A 15931-nucleotide genomic window follows, 5' to 3' on the forward strand; every position below is an offset into this window, starting at 1 on the left:
ACAGCCGTTGATTCATCAATGCATCCCAGCAGCATGCATAGTCAGTTTGTTCTTGTTTGGCATCGAACATCAGGGTGACATGTAAAGGTAAACTAGGTGTATATACTGCTTCATAGTGTTGTTCGGCCCAGGGCTTCCATTTTTCCCATTGCAGTTGAAGATTTGAATTTTCTGGTTGTAACTTCAGCCAGTATACCATGGGTTGCACAGGTCGGACCTTGTTTTCCATGTCCATAAGCACCATAATGTTGGCGAGTGCTTCGTCAGGAAAGTGTATTTGCAGTCCTTGATGGGTACACACTATCTGGGTTTGTAGCTTACATAAAATGTCTCTTCCCAGCAAATTCACAGGTGTATTTTGTGAGTATAACAGGGGTGCTTCAATTGTTTTTCCTGCAATCGTTACAGGAAGTGGGCGTGTAAAAGGTATTATTTGAGTTTTCCCAGAGAAGCCGATGGTCTTAATTACAGACCCAGAGAGGGGGAGATGAGCGCCCATTTTCCCTATGCAAGAGTATGTTGCCCCTGTATCCACCATGAAAGGGAAATCTCTGTTTTGTATATTAACAGTGACGGTTGGCTCTTCCTTAGGTATCATCGAAATAGCCAATGCCACCGTTTCCCCCTCTGTCTTCTCTAGGCCTCCCTATTGCCAATAGGCAGAGGGTCCAACCCAAGGTCGGGCCGGACAATTTCTCATTCGATGTCCAGGTTGTCCACAGCTCCAACACTCATTAGAGGGTTGATCCCCTATTGGGGGTGTTGGTCCCATAGGCGGTCCCACTTGACTGTTCCTGGGAGCTGAGTTCTGGAATCTGCTTCCAAATGAAGGTTGGCGAGATCCTCTTCGCCACCCTCCTCTTTGACCTTGAAAGTTCCGTGACTCTCCTCTCCACCCATGACTGTAGGTGGGTCCATTTCCGGGTGTGCCAGTGCTATGGTAGTGATAGTGATGCTCCACTGGTGCTGAGACTTCTCCTGCAGCAGTGCTCCCTGCTGCTCCTTGGGGGCTCTGTGTGGCTGTTACCACAGGTGCCTGTAAGGTGGCAGCAGTGTTTGCCGTAGGGCCTGTGCTTGCCGACTCAGAAGGAACAGGGGTCATCATTGGTGCCTGGGTCTTTGTTTTTTCTTTCTTGACTTTGGTTAGCTCTCCCAACTGCATCTGCACCAATTTTTTCGTCAGGGATTTTGCTGCATCTTCTTCTTTTTGTTTTTCTTTCTTGTAGATTTCAAGATGGTGACAAATATGCTCAGAGTATAAAGCCCAATTCATTTTTGATAGTCCCACAACTCCATCTAGGGCTTTCTGAACCTCATCTGGTAGAGCCTTTTTTACAGTTATTTTAAACAGGATTTCAGTTGCTGGAGAATGGTTCCATGCATTTCCTGTTTCCTCCGCCCATCTCTTCTGGAATCGGTGCAGGAACTTCTTTGGGCACTCTTCAGGTGTCCACTCCTCATCATCCAATTTAGAGGGATCCAAGACCTCAGGGTACTTTCTTCTCAGTCCTTCCCACATGGAGTTTCTATAGCGATTAAAGGGGACTTCATCATGTTGATTTGTGCCCATCATTTGTGTTAGTCCAACCTTTCCTGCTAATTCTTCAGTGTCATGTTTTCCCATGACATGCATTAGCAAGGCTTTTATGTCACCTAAAGACAAGGTTACCCCTGCAGTGCCTTCTTCTAAGGCAGTTATCCATCTCCCAGCTCCTTGGGTGATGTCTGGCAGTCTGTTGGCCAGCCCCACCATGTCTGTCCAGCTCCATGGGGTATACACATGATGACCATTTCTAACCACCAATGGGCATATGAGGTCTTCGTCCTCCTCTTCTTCTGTGCGGACTCCATACTCTCTTCCAGATCGAGTGCGACTGACTGGTTCCAGGCAGTCCATCCAGTCGGTTATATTCTGTTCTAAAGCCGCTATGTCTTTGGCTACACATTGTTTTCTTTGCCTGAGTCGGGCCTCTTTTGCAGTCTCAATGATGATCTCACCAGAAATTTTTCGGGTTGGTGGCTCTATAATGTGATTCCCTTGATTGGGCGTCGATTGTTGTAATATTCTTCTTTCCTCGGCGTCCCTATGTCTTTGTATTCTTTCCTTCGCTAGCCGAAGTTGCTCAGCTAGTTCTTCATTATCTCTTCTGGCCAGATCCAGTGTGTCACAGAAGCTCTTGTGCCACTCTTCGGAGCCTCTATAGCCTGTGAAGGTCCAGTCGGCTGACTTATGGTGGGAGGGGACGGTTTTCAGTGGACCTCGATGTGCAGGCGGAGCCTTCAGGTCTCTCTCTTTATCCTCGTCTGCCTCCGTGTCACTGTTATTTGTGGCCCCCCCCTGCTGGTCGTGGTGTGCGACCACTTACTTTCGGACTTGGAGACCTTGTATGATCCATTTGACAGACTGAGGACCTGTCTCCTTGTGGCTCTCGAGCTTTTAGTGTCAGTGTGAATTTGCCCTCCACATCCATGCCTTGGTCCTCTTCACGAGTTCCTAATACAAATTGTCCAGCTGTCTTCCCCATATCATGACGTTTATATGGGGGTGGCTCTGCTTCCCAGCTCGGTGCACTGGCTTTAGTCTCTTTGGATCTTTCCTCTGTCATTTTTTCTCTTTTCTGCTGTAGCCTCTGTGCTTCCTGCTTGAACAAGGCCAAAACTTCTTTTTCTTCAGTGCGTTTTTTTGTTGTTTTTTACGTTCTTCTGCTGATCTTTAATTTCTTTTTTCTGTATTTCTACCGCAACTGCTTCACACATCACCGGATCAAATGATCCCACCAAAGGCCATTGCCTGCCCCCATGTGACCTTTTGTGCCACTTTCTCATACACTGGTTGGCCTTAGTGCGTTTTCCTGGATATTTTCTTAGTACTAAGTCTAGCGGGGTACTTTCCCGACCTTGACCTTGAGAGTTACCCATGTAACCCTGACAAACGCTATGTGAGGTGTTTCTATGGTGTTCTGGTAGTCCCTCAGGGGCTGTCCTGATCCAGACCAATAACTTGCTGGCTGTAACACCTGTTTTGTATTTTAAACCCTTAAAAGGATTAAATTTCCAACTGCTATGCCCGTCTTCTTTTTCTTTAACTAAATATGAAAATTTACCTGTTTCCCACTGAACCTTCCTTGGGACCACAGTCAGAGTCAACCTAGGAAACAGTTCTTCACCTGGATCGGTTGGTAGTGTTACTAAATGATTTAATGGTATGCTAAGTTCTTTATTAGGGTCAGCACAAAGCAGCTCCAGCCACGGGGTTAAACCCTGATGCCACAGACGTCTTATCAGCAGCTCCCAATTAATTAGAGGGAATTGTTCTTTCTTTTGCTTCAGATTGATTACCTTAGTAATCTGCCATAATTTCTGATTGATCTCTTGTTCGTCCTGCCAATGTTCTGCTCCTACCCTGTCAAAATAGGTCCTTTCCAGCCAAAAATGTGTCCTGATTCCCTGGGTTTCGATGTCTCCGTCAGTCAAGTAATGTTCTGGGAGTATTATTTCATCATCACTTAAGTCTCCCATCAAAGACTGTCCCAAGCATTGATCAGTCTGTCAGCTTTTTCACTATAATCTAAGCTTTAACTCTTTTGATTTATAACCAACTTTATTTATTTAATCCTCTTACAACCCTAACACCTCCTAATGTCTTTGCTCCCGACTTTCTATTTCCCTTCTAATTTTTATTTTATTTTATTTTTTTTAACTTTCTGCTTCTCGTCTTTTTCTGCTATGTTTGTTTATTAGTTTTCTCTCTTTGAAATAATATCTACCTTCTCTGTATTTACATAGCACTCTTCTCCTGTCTTTTTCTTCACTGCCTCTGTTTCACACTTTCCTCTCTGCCTGTCATGCACCTCCCAAGTCCTCCTGTTGGGTCTAAATACCTCCCCCTCGTACTCTTTCACATTAATCTTGTATGTCAGCCAGCCTGCAAGTTCTCACAGCTTTACACAGATTACTCTCCACTCTCCCACACACCAATCTTCAAAAGCTTTATACACAAAAATTATTAAAAACAACTTTCTATATATCTCTATCTAGACTTCTGCCACTTTTCACTCCGCGGCTTTAAACAACCTTTTTATTCACTTAACACCAATGTGTTCTGTTTAAGCATGTATCTCTTCTTCACGTTAGACAGCTTCTCCGGCGCTGTCAGCAACTTCATATATTACTTTTTTCAAGCCCTCTTTGAGCGTACAATATTTCATTTACTTCTACACCTTACCGCGCCTCGCGTGCGTATCCTGTGCTTAATATATTATTTTTCACCAGCTCCTTTCTGAGCATACAATATTTCATTTACTTCTACGCCTTACCGCGCCTCGCGTGCGTATCCTGTGCTTACTATATTATTTTCACAAGCTCCTTTCTGAGCATACAATATTTCATTTATTTCTACGCCTTACCGCGCCTCGCGTGCGTATCCTGTGCCTTTCTGCACTTTCTTCTACCTTTTTTTTTTCACTTACTGAGCTCCTCGTGAGCTTAATGTGCCTTTGCACTGAAAATATTCTCTTTTTCTTTTCTTATAAAAAAAAACTCATATTACTGTGTACTTAATTACTTATTCTTCTCCCACGCCCCACAAGCGTGTATCTGGTGCCTTACTGCACTATTTTCTGCTTCATTAATTCTCATGTATTCTGCACTAACTCTTCATTTATTTTTTTTATTTTTTTTATAGTTTTTCTCTTTTCTTAAAAAATGACGTCCTTTATTGAGCTCTTTTACTTACTGTCAGCGGTGCCACTTTGCACTTTCCTCTTTAAATCTCTTTATCATGTACGGTATTTCTACTGCGCCCCCTCAGGCGCTTATCTTGTGCTTTCTCTGCACGTATTCTCTTGTTAAACTCTTTTTCTCACTTATTTCACTTCAGTCTCTGTTAAACTCTTTAAATAACCTTGTATTACCTTGTATCTATTTGTCAGTATACTCCCCTAAATTAACCCCTACAGCGCATGCTATCAGCCGGCACGTTAGTAACGAATTTCAACACCAATTATTCTCCAAGCATTCAGGTTAGTTCTTCACGCACTCTTTTTCCGCACCAGAGTTCATGAACATTCCTGACCTTTCACTCACATAGACATTCTTTTTCCCGGGAACACACACACCTTCTGAGCATTTTATCTACAAGGCCTGATAATTTTCAATCTTATCTTTTTTAGTCTCTTATCAATTTTCTTAGTCCAGGTTCTTTTGGGTAAGAGGCAATTAAAAAATATCACCTGTCAACCTGGGCGGAAATCCCGACTCACTCCTCCAGATCGTGCAGAAATTATAAAAGGTTTCTGCTTACCTTTTAGTCGTGATCACTGTTATTTACGGTCTGGAGGGATGAGCTGGACTGCCCCAGGCTGCCGGAATGCCCCTGGACCCTCCTGAAGCTGGCTCGCCAAGTTCTGTCGCGGCTCGTCTTTTTGGTCTTCTCAGGATGTCGTCTTTTAGATAACACAAACTAATTGCAAGTGATATGCTAGAAAGAGGACACAACACTTTAGAATAATTCAGCCTTAAGCAAGATAAAATGCACAGAGTTTTTAAGTTTATTTAAGCCTTCGACACAAAGCTTAGACAAACTGAGTCCTCTAGAGAGACTGAATATGACAACCGCGCTCGTCTATTTATTGGAGACCCGCGGGCATTGCTCCTCCTTCGACTTTTTTATTTATTTCATTCCCAAGACATGGTTTTCTATTGGAAGCGTCCTCTAGTGAACCCTAAGCAGGTGTTAGGCCATTATTTCAATGTGACAAACGCTCCCATTAAAACATGAAGGATTTACAACTGATTTTTTTTAAAAGACCTTCAGCCACACGTGCAGCTGGCCTGAGGCCCCCTCCGCACGTGGCCTCAGCCACACGTGCAGCTGGCCTGTGGCCCCTGCACGCGGCCTGCGGGAAAGCACCTAAAAGGCCTTGGAAAGCCCCTGACAGACTAAATGACTAATAGAGCCCTTTTTTTGGGTTGAACACCTGCTAGTTCAACCAGAGGACATACAGTTCAGATCAGGACACTTGATAGTTCATCACAGTTCAAATATGGACCTAAAAATTCTTCTACAATACAAAGGTTGAACTTTTGAAACTGCAATACACAAAAAAGCCACAAGAATGGAGACAGTTGTCTGTCTCGCTACAAGTAACATCAAGGATTTCTTTTATTACCAATTTGTGTTGCTAATCAACTTAGAGAATGACTCTCAATTTAAAGTAAAATGTTAGGTATGTGAAATTATGCCAGGACTTGGGAAAATACATTTTAGACAGGGACACCATTATACCACGCCACCGCACCGCAGACTGTGCAAAACAGCATACTTCGTATGACCGACGCATGACCGTCACATAAATAGAATAAAGAATAAAGAAACAACCTGGTGGCGACAGCATGGTAGCTAGCCATGCACACCATTTGCACAGGTTACATTGCTAGGCTAGGTTACGTGACTGGCAGAGTTAGCACGAACGAAAATAATATCCAACCTTAATTCATATCAGAGTGACCCAGTGAGACAGCACTTCGGACCAGAAGATCAGAATGTCTCTCTCACACAGATGTCTGATTTATGAACAAGTTAGGTTGCTGTTCATCAATTAATAGCTGAAGTTAACCTTCACTTACCATCATGGCTGTAGTGGTCCCCGCCTCACTTTATAGTCACCCTTTCTTGACTTCAATGAAAATATATACTTGTTTTATGAAAAGTAAAATAAAGACCTCTTTCTTGACCTCATATTTAACTGTTGACAGCACTGTAACAGTAAAACCTGTAATTTCTAACCTACATTGTTAATAAATGTAAATTCTTTCTAACATTTTTCTAACATTTAAATTTTCTCTAAACATTTTACTTGTCGAAATTATTATTATTTTAAGTAGTATTAGTAGTTGTAGTAAAAAAAAAGGCTTCAAAACTGGACCTTTAATCTAGGGGTGTTGTGGGGGGGGGGGGCATCCTTGCCCCACGCCCCCATTCCATCTGGATTCGCCCCTGCTTTGGCGTTTGAGCACAAAGAATGGATAACATTTATTTATGCAGAAAACATGACCAGATTTACAGGTCAGAAAGTTTTATTGCATTTTCACATCATGCGCTCCCCACAAAGAGAGTTTAGGTGCATTTGAGTGGAAAATAGTGTTAGTTGTTGACGCGTCGCAGAGGATTAGCTGTTTTAAAGTGCAGATACGGAGCGGCTCAGCTCAGCTCTAAATAAAGGAGGAAAAAAGCATAAAAATGTCTTTGTAAAGCTCAGTGCAGGTGTGCTGTTATCACCGCGCTTTAAGAGGTGACGACGAGTCGTAGCTGCTACAAAAAAAAAAAAACGTGGTTGAAAAGCTCACAGCTCGCTTTACTTCATTAAAAAAAAAAAAAAAAATCCGTAGGCCATCAGGCTATATATATATATATATATATATATATATATATATATATATATATATATATATACGTAATTTATCTCAGATCGGCCTTCTCTCAGCAAAAGAGACCTGGGGAACAGACAGAAAGGAGAGAAGAGGAAAAAAAGATAATTTCTCTTCACACCATACAGACCTTATATATATTATACGAGGTCTGTCCGTAAAGTATAGGTCCTTTTTATTTTTTTCAAAAACTATATGGATTTCATTCATATGTTTTTACGTCAGACATGCTTGAACCCTCGTGCGCATGCGTGAGTTTTTCCACGCCTGTCGGTGACGTCATTCGCCTGTGAGCACTCCTTGTGGGAGGAGTCGTCCAGCCCCTCGTCGGAATTCCTTTGTCTGAGAAGTTGCTGAGAGACTGGCGCTTTGTTTGATCAAAATTTTTTCTAAATCTGTGAGACACATTGAAGTGGACATGGTTCGAAAAATTAAGCTGGTTTTCAGTGAAAATTTTAACAGCTGATGAGAGATTTTGAGGTGATTCTGTCGCTTTAAGGACTTTTCACGGTGCGAGACGTCGTGCAGCGCTCTCAGGCAGCGTCATCAGCCTGTTTCAAGCTTAAAACCTCCACATTTCAGGCTCTATTGATCCAGGACGTCGTGAGAGAACAGAGACGTTTCAGAAGAAGTCGGTTTCAGCATTTTATCCGGATATTCCACTGTTAAAGGAGATTTTTTTAATGAAAGACGTGCGGACGGGTCCGCGCTGTCGGGACGCAGCCGACGCAGTGCGGCGGCACAGGAAAAACACCTCCGTGTTGATAACCATTTGTTAAAATCCAGTTGGCTTTTGATGGCTTTCAGTGGAGTGAGTATATGAGAAATTGTTTATCAGCTGGAGATGTTCCAACTTGTCCTTAAGGCTTCCAGCAGAGGTGTTTTTCCTGTGACGGAGCGTCGCGGCGGCTGCGAGCCGACGCTGCAATCCGCCCGCACGTCTTTCATTAAAAAAAATCTCCTTTAGCAGTGGAATATCCGGATAAAATGCTGAAACCGACTTCTTCTGAAACTTCTCTGTTCTCTCACGACGTCCTGGATCAATAAAGCCTGAAATGTGGAGGTTTTCAGCTTGAAACAGGCTGATGACGCTGCCTGAGAGCGCTGCACGACGTCTCGCACCGTGAAAAGTCCTTAAAGCGACAGAATCACCTCAAAATCTCTCATCAGCTGTTAAAGTTTTCACTGAAAACCAGCTTAATTTTTTGAACCATGTCCACTTCGATGTGTCTCACAGGTTTAGAAAAAATTTTGATCAAACAAAGCGCCAGTCTCTAAGCAACTTCTCAGACAAAGGAATTCCGACGAGGGGCTGGACGACTCCTCCCACAAGGAGTGCTCACAGGCGAATGACGTCACCGACAGGCGTGGAAAAACTCACGCATGCACACGAGGGTTCAAGCATGTCTGACGTAAAAACATATGAATGAAATCCATATAGTTTTTGAAAAAAAATAAAAAGGACCTATACTTTACGGACAGACAGAATGATATTCACGTTTTGTGAGACCCACGTTCACATTTTGGAAGATATTTTTTTCAGTATTCACGTTTTGCAGTTAACGGTTTGCGGATAATTCCCGATTTACAACTGAGTCAGGTTTTGGGGGTTAATAAGCTACACATGGCGAACGCGTGCTGATGATGTAACTACAGTCTACTGCAGATCGCAAAGCCTATAGAGTCAACTGTTTTGTCATTTTCCTGAGCAGACAATGTTTTCAGTCTGAAACAGATCACAGTACACAGGAGAATATTCTGAAGAAGGCTTCTCAATGACCAAGAGAACAAAATGCCTGGTTGTGCAGCGGTCGGGTCAGTCGCTTCTAACGTGCTTTGCCCCTTCTATACTGCAGATCAACACTGGTGGAGTTTTGAACCTCTGTGCGCATGTGACATCCAGAATTTTATTCATAGGATGACATAATTTTCTCCACCTGCAGAGTGTGGGAAAATATTTTGGGCCACTGTATTTACAGAAAGACAGTATTGGTTTAGCTGGGGCATGAATACATACTGTATATGCAATACATATGAATCTGTGCAGAAGTCTTAGACACCTTTATGTTTTGGGGCATTATTATATTCATAACAAACAAATCTGCAATTTCAAAGTGTTCATTTTCAGAATGCTACAGAGAATTTTATATACTTTATTAAATAAAGTCACAAACCTGTTTAGGGTCAGGACTGGAAGCATGCACCAGTGCCATGTGCCACTGCAACCACCACACAACACAACCGCCCTGACTCCTGGATAGCAACCACCACGACAGATAACTGTCCCATCCACACCGCTGGAAAGCTTACCACAGACAGCTGGAATGTTGCTGCCCCCTTGGCCTTCTCCATTTCCTGGGGTCTTCAGTACTGAGACATGTTTCATATTAAGAAAAACCTTATTTTTGGTTTACAGCCCAGTGAATGAAAATGGGGAACAATGATCAGTGTCTAATGGAATGATCATCACCATGATCACTGAGCAGGGATCACAGAGCAGAGGTGTTTGGTGATGCTGATATCTTTGCAGGAGAACAAAGATCCAAGTCTTCAGGGTCATGGAGCTTCCTATCGTACTTTATGGTGTTGAGACCTGGACTCTAACCAGTGAGTTAAGGTATTAGGTCTTTCCAGAGGATCCTTGGGTATAGCTGTAATGGTTTTATGTCAAACAAAGTGTTATCTAAGGAAACACGGATAGGGTGTACTACGAACACTAGCTATAACATGTATGGGCATGTGGCACACTCTCCTGAGCATGAACCACTATGCAGTTGCCTCAGTGTTCAGGACCCCAGCAACTGGAAAAGGGAGAGGAGATGCCCACGTATCATCTGGGTGTGAGTGATAGATGGCTAGTTTTGGGAGGTGGGGATGGTTGGGTTGTCTGTTTGGGTGGCTGTCAGTCAGCACCCAGGGCAGTTTTTGTGTTGCAGTCAGCGTGGCACCAACACACTGTCCCAGGTCAGACTAGACCAGACCTAACCAAACATGAATATTTGACAAATCTTTCCAAACCTAAATACAGCTAAAACATATAACATTTTAATCGATAAGGCTAAAATCAGGTGCTACATGAACATATACTTATATAGTGTGTTGCAATACTGAGATAAGCTATTTTCTTGTAAGCTAGAATTTATTGCAGAGCTCTGGTCAAGATGTGCCTGTTTTTGTGGACAGTGAGTGTAAATGGAAATGAAACCCAATGAAGAGTTGAAGTTTTGCGGCTGAGAGTTGATCATTTATGATTTAAAGCTACAGTGTGGAGGATTTCTATTTATTTATTAGCAAAAATAAAAATAGCTTTCAAAACAGTCTGTTCCTAAGTGTATAATTTAGCTGTATCAATGAATGAGTGTTGCCATAAGTTTAGAGTGAGCCTTTCATCTTTACATTGGAGTAAGAGTCTCACGGAGGCCGCCATGTTGCACTGCCATCTTGATACAGAAGCCCAATGGGGACATACTTTCTCCACCTTTCATATTTTGCAGCGCGGCCAGAAGACTGAAGAAAAATGAAAAAGACTATCTGGTTGCTCCCCTGTATGCTGTCTACTAATTGCTAGTGCAGGCTAAAAAGTTTGACAACGCTTGCTTTTGTGAAATCAACTCAATCAACTTTTTTCTTCTATAGCGCCAAATCACAACAAACAGTTGCCCCAAGGCGCTCCATATTGTGAGGCAAGGCCATACAATAATTATGAAAAACCCCAACGGTCAAAACGACCCCCTATGAGCAAGCACTTGGCAACAGTGGGAAGGAAAAACTCCCTTTTAACAGGAAGAAACCTCCAGCAGAACCAGGCTCAGGGAGGGGCAGTCTTCTGCTGAGACTGGTTGGGGCTGAGGGAAAAAACCAGGAAAAAGACATGCCGTGAAGGGGGGCAGAGATCGATCACTAATGATTAAATGCAGAGTGATGCATACGGAGCAAAAAGAGAAAGAAACAGTGCATCATGGGAACCCCCCCACAATCCACGTCTAAAGCAGCATAACCAAGGGATGGTCCAGGGTCACCCGATCCAGCCCTAACTATAAGCCTTAGCGAAAAGGAAAGTTTTAAGCCTAATCTTAAAAGTAGAGAGGGTATCTGTCTCCCTGATCTGAATTGGGAGCTGGTTCCACAGAAGAGGAGCCTGAAAGCTGAAGGCTCTGCCTCCCATTCTACTCTTACAAACCCTAGGAACTACAAGTAAGCCCGCAGTCTGAGAGCGAAGCGCTCTAATGGGGTAATATGGTACTACGAGGTCCCTAAGATAAGATGGGACCTGATTATTCAAAACCTTATAAGTAAGAAGAAGAATTTTAAATTCTATTCTAGAATTAACAGGAAGCCAATGAAGAGAGGCCAACACGGGTGAGATATGCTCTCTCCTGCTAGTCCCCGTCAGTACTCTAGCTGCAGCATTCTGAACCAACTGAAGGCTTTTTAGGGAACTTTTAGGACAACCTGATAATAATGAATTACAATAGTCCAGCCTAGAGGAAATAAATGCATGAATTAGTTTTTCAGCATCACTCTGAGACAAGACCTTTCTGATTTTAGAGATATTGCGTAAATGCAAAAAGGCAGTCCTACATATTTGTTTAATATGCGCTTTGAATGACATATCCTGATCAAAAATGACTCCAAGATTTCTCACAGTATTACTAGAGATCAGGGAAATGCCATCCAGAGTAACGATCTGGTTAGACACCATGCTTCTAAGATTTGTGGGGCCAAGTACAATAACTTCAGTTTTATCTGAGTTTAAAAGCAGGAAATTAGAGGTCATCCATGTCTTTATGTTTGTAAGACAATCCTGCAGTTTAGCTAATTAAAGCTGGGTATCATCTGCATAACAATGAAAATTTAAGCAATACCGTCTAATAATACTGCCTAAGGGAAGCATGTATAAAGTGAATAAAATTGGTCCTAGCACAGAACCTTGTGGAACTCCACAATTAACTTTAGTCTGTGAAGAAGATTCCCCATTTACATGAACAAACTGTAATCTATTAGACAAATATGATTCAAACCACCGCAGCGCAGTGCCTTTAATACCTATGACATGCTCTAATCTCTGTAATAAAATTTTATGGTCAACAGTATCAAAAGCAGCACTGAGGTCCAACAGAACAAGCACAGAGATAAGTCCACTGTCCGAAGCCATAAGAAGATCATTTGTAACCTTCACTAATGCTGTTTCTGTACTATGATGAATTCTAAAACCTGACTGAAACTCTTCAAATAGACCATTCCTCTGCAGGTGATCAGTTAACTGTTTTACAACTACCCTCTCAAGAATCTTTGAGAGAAAAGGAAGGTTGGAAATTGGCCTATAATTAGCTAAGATAGCTGGGTCAAGTGATGGCTTTTTAAGTAATGGTTTAATTACTGCCACCTTAAAGGCCTGTGGTACATAACCAACTAACAAAGATAGATTGATCATATTTAAGATTGAAGCATTAAATAATGGTAGGACTTCCTTGAGCAGCCTGGCAGGAATGGGGTCCAATAAACATGCCGATGGTTTTGACGAAGCAACCAATGAAAATAACTCAGACAGAACAACCGGAGAGAAAGAGTCTAACCAAATACCGGCATCACTGAAAGCAGCCAAAGATAACGATACATCTTTGGGATGGTTATGAATAATTTTTTCTCTAATAGTCAAAATTTTGTTAGCAAAGAAAGTCATGAAGTCATTACTAGTTAAAGTTAATGGAATACTCAGCTCAATAGAGCTCTGACTCTTTGTCAGCCTAGCTACAGTGCTGAAAAGAAACCTGAGGTTATTCTTATTTTCTTCAATTAGTGATGAGTAGAAAGATGTCCTAGCTTTACGGAGGGCTTTTTTATAGAGCAACAAACTCTTTTTCCAGGCTAAGTGAAGATCTTCTAAGTTAGTGAGATGCCATTTCCTCTCCAACTTACGGGTTATCTGCTTTAAGCTACGAGTTTGTGAGTTATACCACGGAGTCAGACACTTCTGATTTAAAGCTCTCTTTTTCAGAGGAGCTACAGCATCCAAAGTTGTCTTGAAATGGAGAATTGTTATTTATTTATTTATTTATTTATTTTTTATCATTATGGGGTTATGAGAAACGTCAAAAAGGTGCACGTCTTATTTGTGTGTGATTATGAGTTCTTCGGATATATCGTGTTTTCAGGCTTGCGTTTTAACGGGACAGTTTATCGCTAAAGCTTGTGTGAGAATGTAAACTTATCAACTCAGAAGGGCCAAGGCTTCAAAGTTTGACCTTGGTTAGATACATTTAGCAGCTGTATTTGATATCTGAAAACCTGTATATAAGCTTGGTAAAGTGTAACTTTCATCAGTGAAAAGGAAGTAGTAATATCACTGTTTCACTCCCGCGGTAATAATAAAGACTTCAATTGAAGCAAGTCACCTGTCTTCCTCTTCCTCCGGTCGTAGTCAGGACGGTGATAATTTTTCTGACAAGGATCATACAGATTGCTTATCACAAGAAAAAGCAAAGGAGCATCAATTCCTGTCGCCAAAGAAGCAAAAATGTGAGGGGAAACAAAATATTGACCGGGGACCACATTCGCCCTATTGACGTATCCCATAATCCCTTGCGCGCCAGAGAGTCGCTGCAATCAAACAGCATATAGAGAATCCACGTGATGACAATTGTAAATGAATATTATACTACAAAAATGTATTTTTTTATGCTTTTCGTCACGTTAATAAGAGACTGCTGCATGATACCCTGAAAACTTGCTAAAAGCAATTATAACGAATAATCCGTGTCTGCTATGTTTAATCTGCGTGGAATTCAAGAAACACAAACTGAATTTCAGACATATTATATATATTAGTCTGGAACAAAGAGGACAAACAGTGTTGTAAAGAACAATAATCAAGACGTTATAGAGCAAACTTCACTTTCCTCCAGAACGACATGATCAGGAAGCGAGTGTAGCTCACAGCAGCTCCCATTGAAAATAACAGAGAGACAGCCTGTGATTCTCACTTTTTTACATAAAACAAACGCAATAACAACATCTATAAACCCAGAGAATATATTCATGAGAGTTTTAGGCACAATATAAAAATAGTTTTATGTTGCGATGCTAATTGTGTTGTCCATGTGCAGCGGTTAAAGTGAAGCCCGATCAGAGCGTCTCAGTGCAGTTCTCAATGTTACTGAGATCTCACAGCAAGCGACCTCTCCGAGGTTTTGCGGGATTTGAAACGTCAATAAGGCGAATAATGCAGTCCACAACCCCAACATTCTTCACTTAATCAAACACCCTGCAGCTTTAAAATCACAAGCCTGTGACATGTTTTTTTTTCTTCTACAATCCATTGCCTGTCATATGTGAGACATGTTGAGTAATGGGCGCTGCCTGCATCTGTGTGTGTTTGCAGAAGTACAGATACCAGGATGAGGAGACGCCCCCCTTGGAGCACAGTCCAGCACATCTGGCTCCAGGGAAAAGTGCCGAAATGCTTCATATGAGCGACAAGAACCTTGCTGCCATGGAAGCCATACATGGCTACACACCGCATACACATATCTCTCCCGTAAAGGTAGGACAGGACACAAAAACTGCACACATCACATCAGACTCAACAGTTCTAAGCACATCTTTCAACAGTTTTTTTGTCTTTTCATGGTCTCATTGAATAAATTGGTGATTTTTTTTTTTTTTTTTAAGTCATGTTTCTCTTTAGTTCCTCAGTAGCAGTGGTGGGGACAGTTCAGCTAATGGCTAATTAGCGAAGTTGTCTTTTTCATTTGAAAGTTAGCTTTTCAGCTAACTTTGAAAACCGCCAGCAAAGTAATTAACTTGCTTCCACTAAATTTAGCTCACCTAACTTTAAGTCAGCTAACTTTTTTGAATAAAGTTTAACAGCCAAAAAAGTTTCTTAAGCCCTAAAAATCATATATGTTTGTTTATTCCTACTCTACACTATTCCAATAAGTGAAATTGACAAATTGCGTAAAGGCAACAAGTGCCACCTCAAGGAGATGGAGGAACAGGAGGTCAAGCCAGTGTAAATGAATAAATTAGGTTACTGAAATTATTTTCCATGTGTATTTTTTATTTCTTAATATTTCTTAATTGTTTAATAATTTCTGTACTGTGAACAAAGTGTATGCTAACTGGAAAATACTGATCAGTTTCATTTGTTCATTTAGTTGTTTATGTACATCTTCATCATCATCTAATCTTGGCATGGCACTTTTTTGGAAACCTCTGTTTACTCTTCTGAATATTACAATTTTTAGCTCTATCGATCTGTTTTTCAGACCCCCCCCCAAAAATAAATAAATAAATTAAGCCAAAACCATAATTCATTAAAAAAAAAAAAAAAAAAAAGATACCAGTTATTGGTACCTTCAGCAGTTTACTGATTTGGTAGTATCACAGTTAAATTTTCAGTTGGTGGGTAAGCGATTATTGTAGTAACGTTTCAGTTTAGCTTGTGCTCATCTGTTGTGTAACAACTCTGAACGACAGTTCTAAGGATGTCTTTAATGACTTG

At 41.5% G+C, this 15931-nt stretch overlaps 1 protein-coding gene across 1 annotated transcript in view; it reads left to right on the top strand.

Annotated features, from left to right (window-relative positions):
- The window catches only part of LOC117517488 (disks large homolog 4), a 181604-nt gene that overhangs the window by 61465 nt on the left and 104208 nt on the right, over positions 1 to 15931 (top strand). The window contains 1 exon segment of the mRNA XM_034178519.1: positions 14810 to 14971. Within this exon segment, the coding sequence (XP_034034410.1) occupies positions 14810 to 14971 (162 nt within the window).

The sequence above is a fragment of the Thalassophryne amazonica genome, chromosome 9 (assembly GCF_902500255.1).
Source record: "Thalassophryne amazonica chromosome 9, fThaAma1.1, whole genome shotgun sequence".
Taxonomy (NCBI): Eukaryota; Metazoa; Chordata; class Actinopteri; order Batrachoidiformes; family Batrachoididae; genus Thalassophryne; species Thalassophryne amazonica.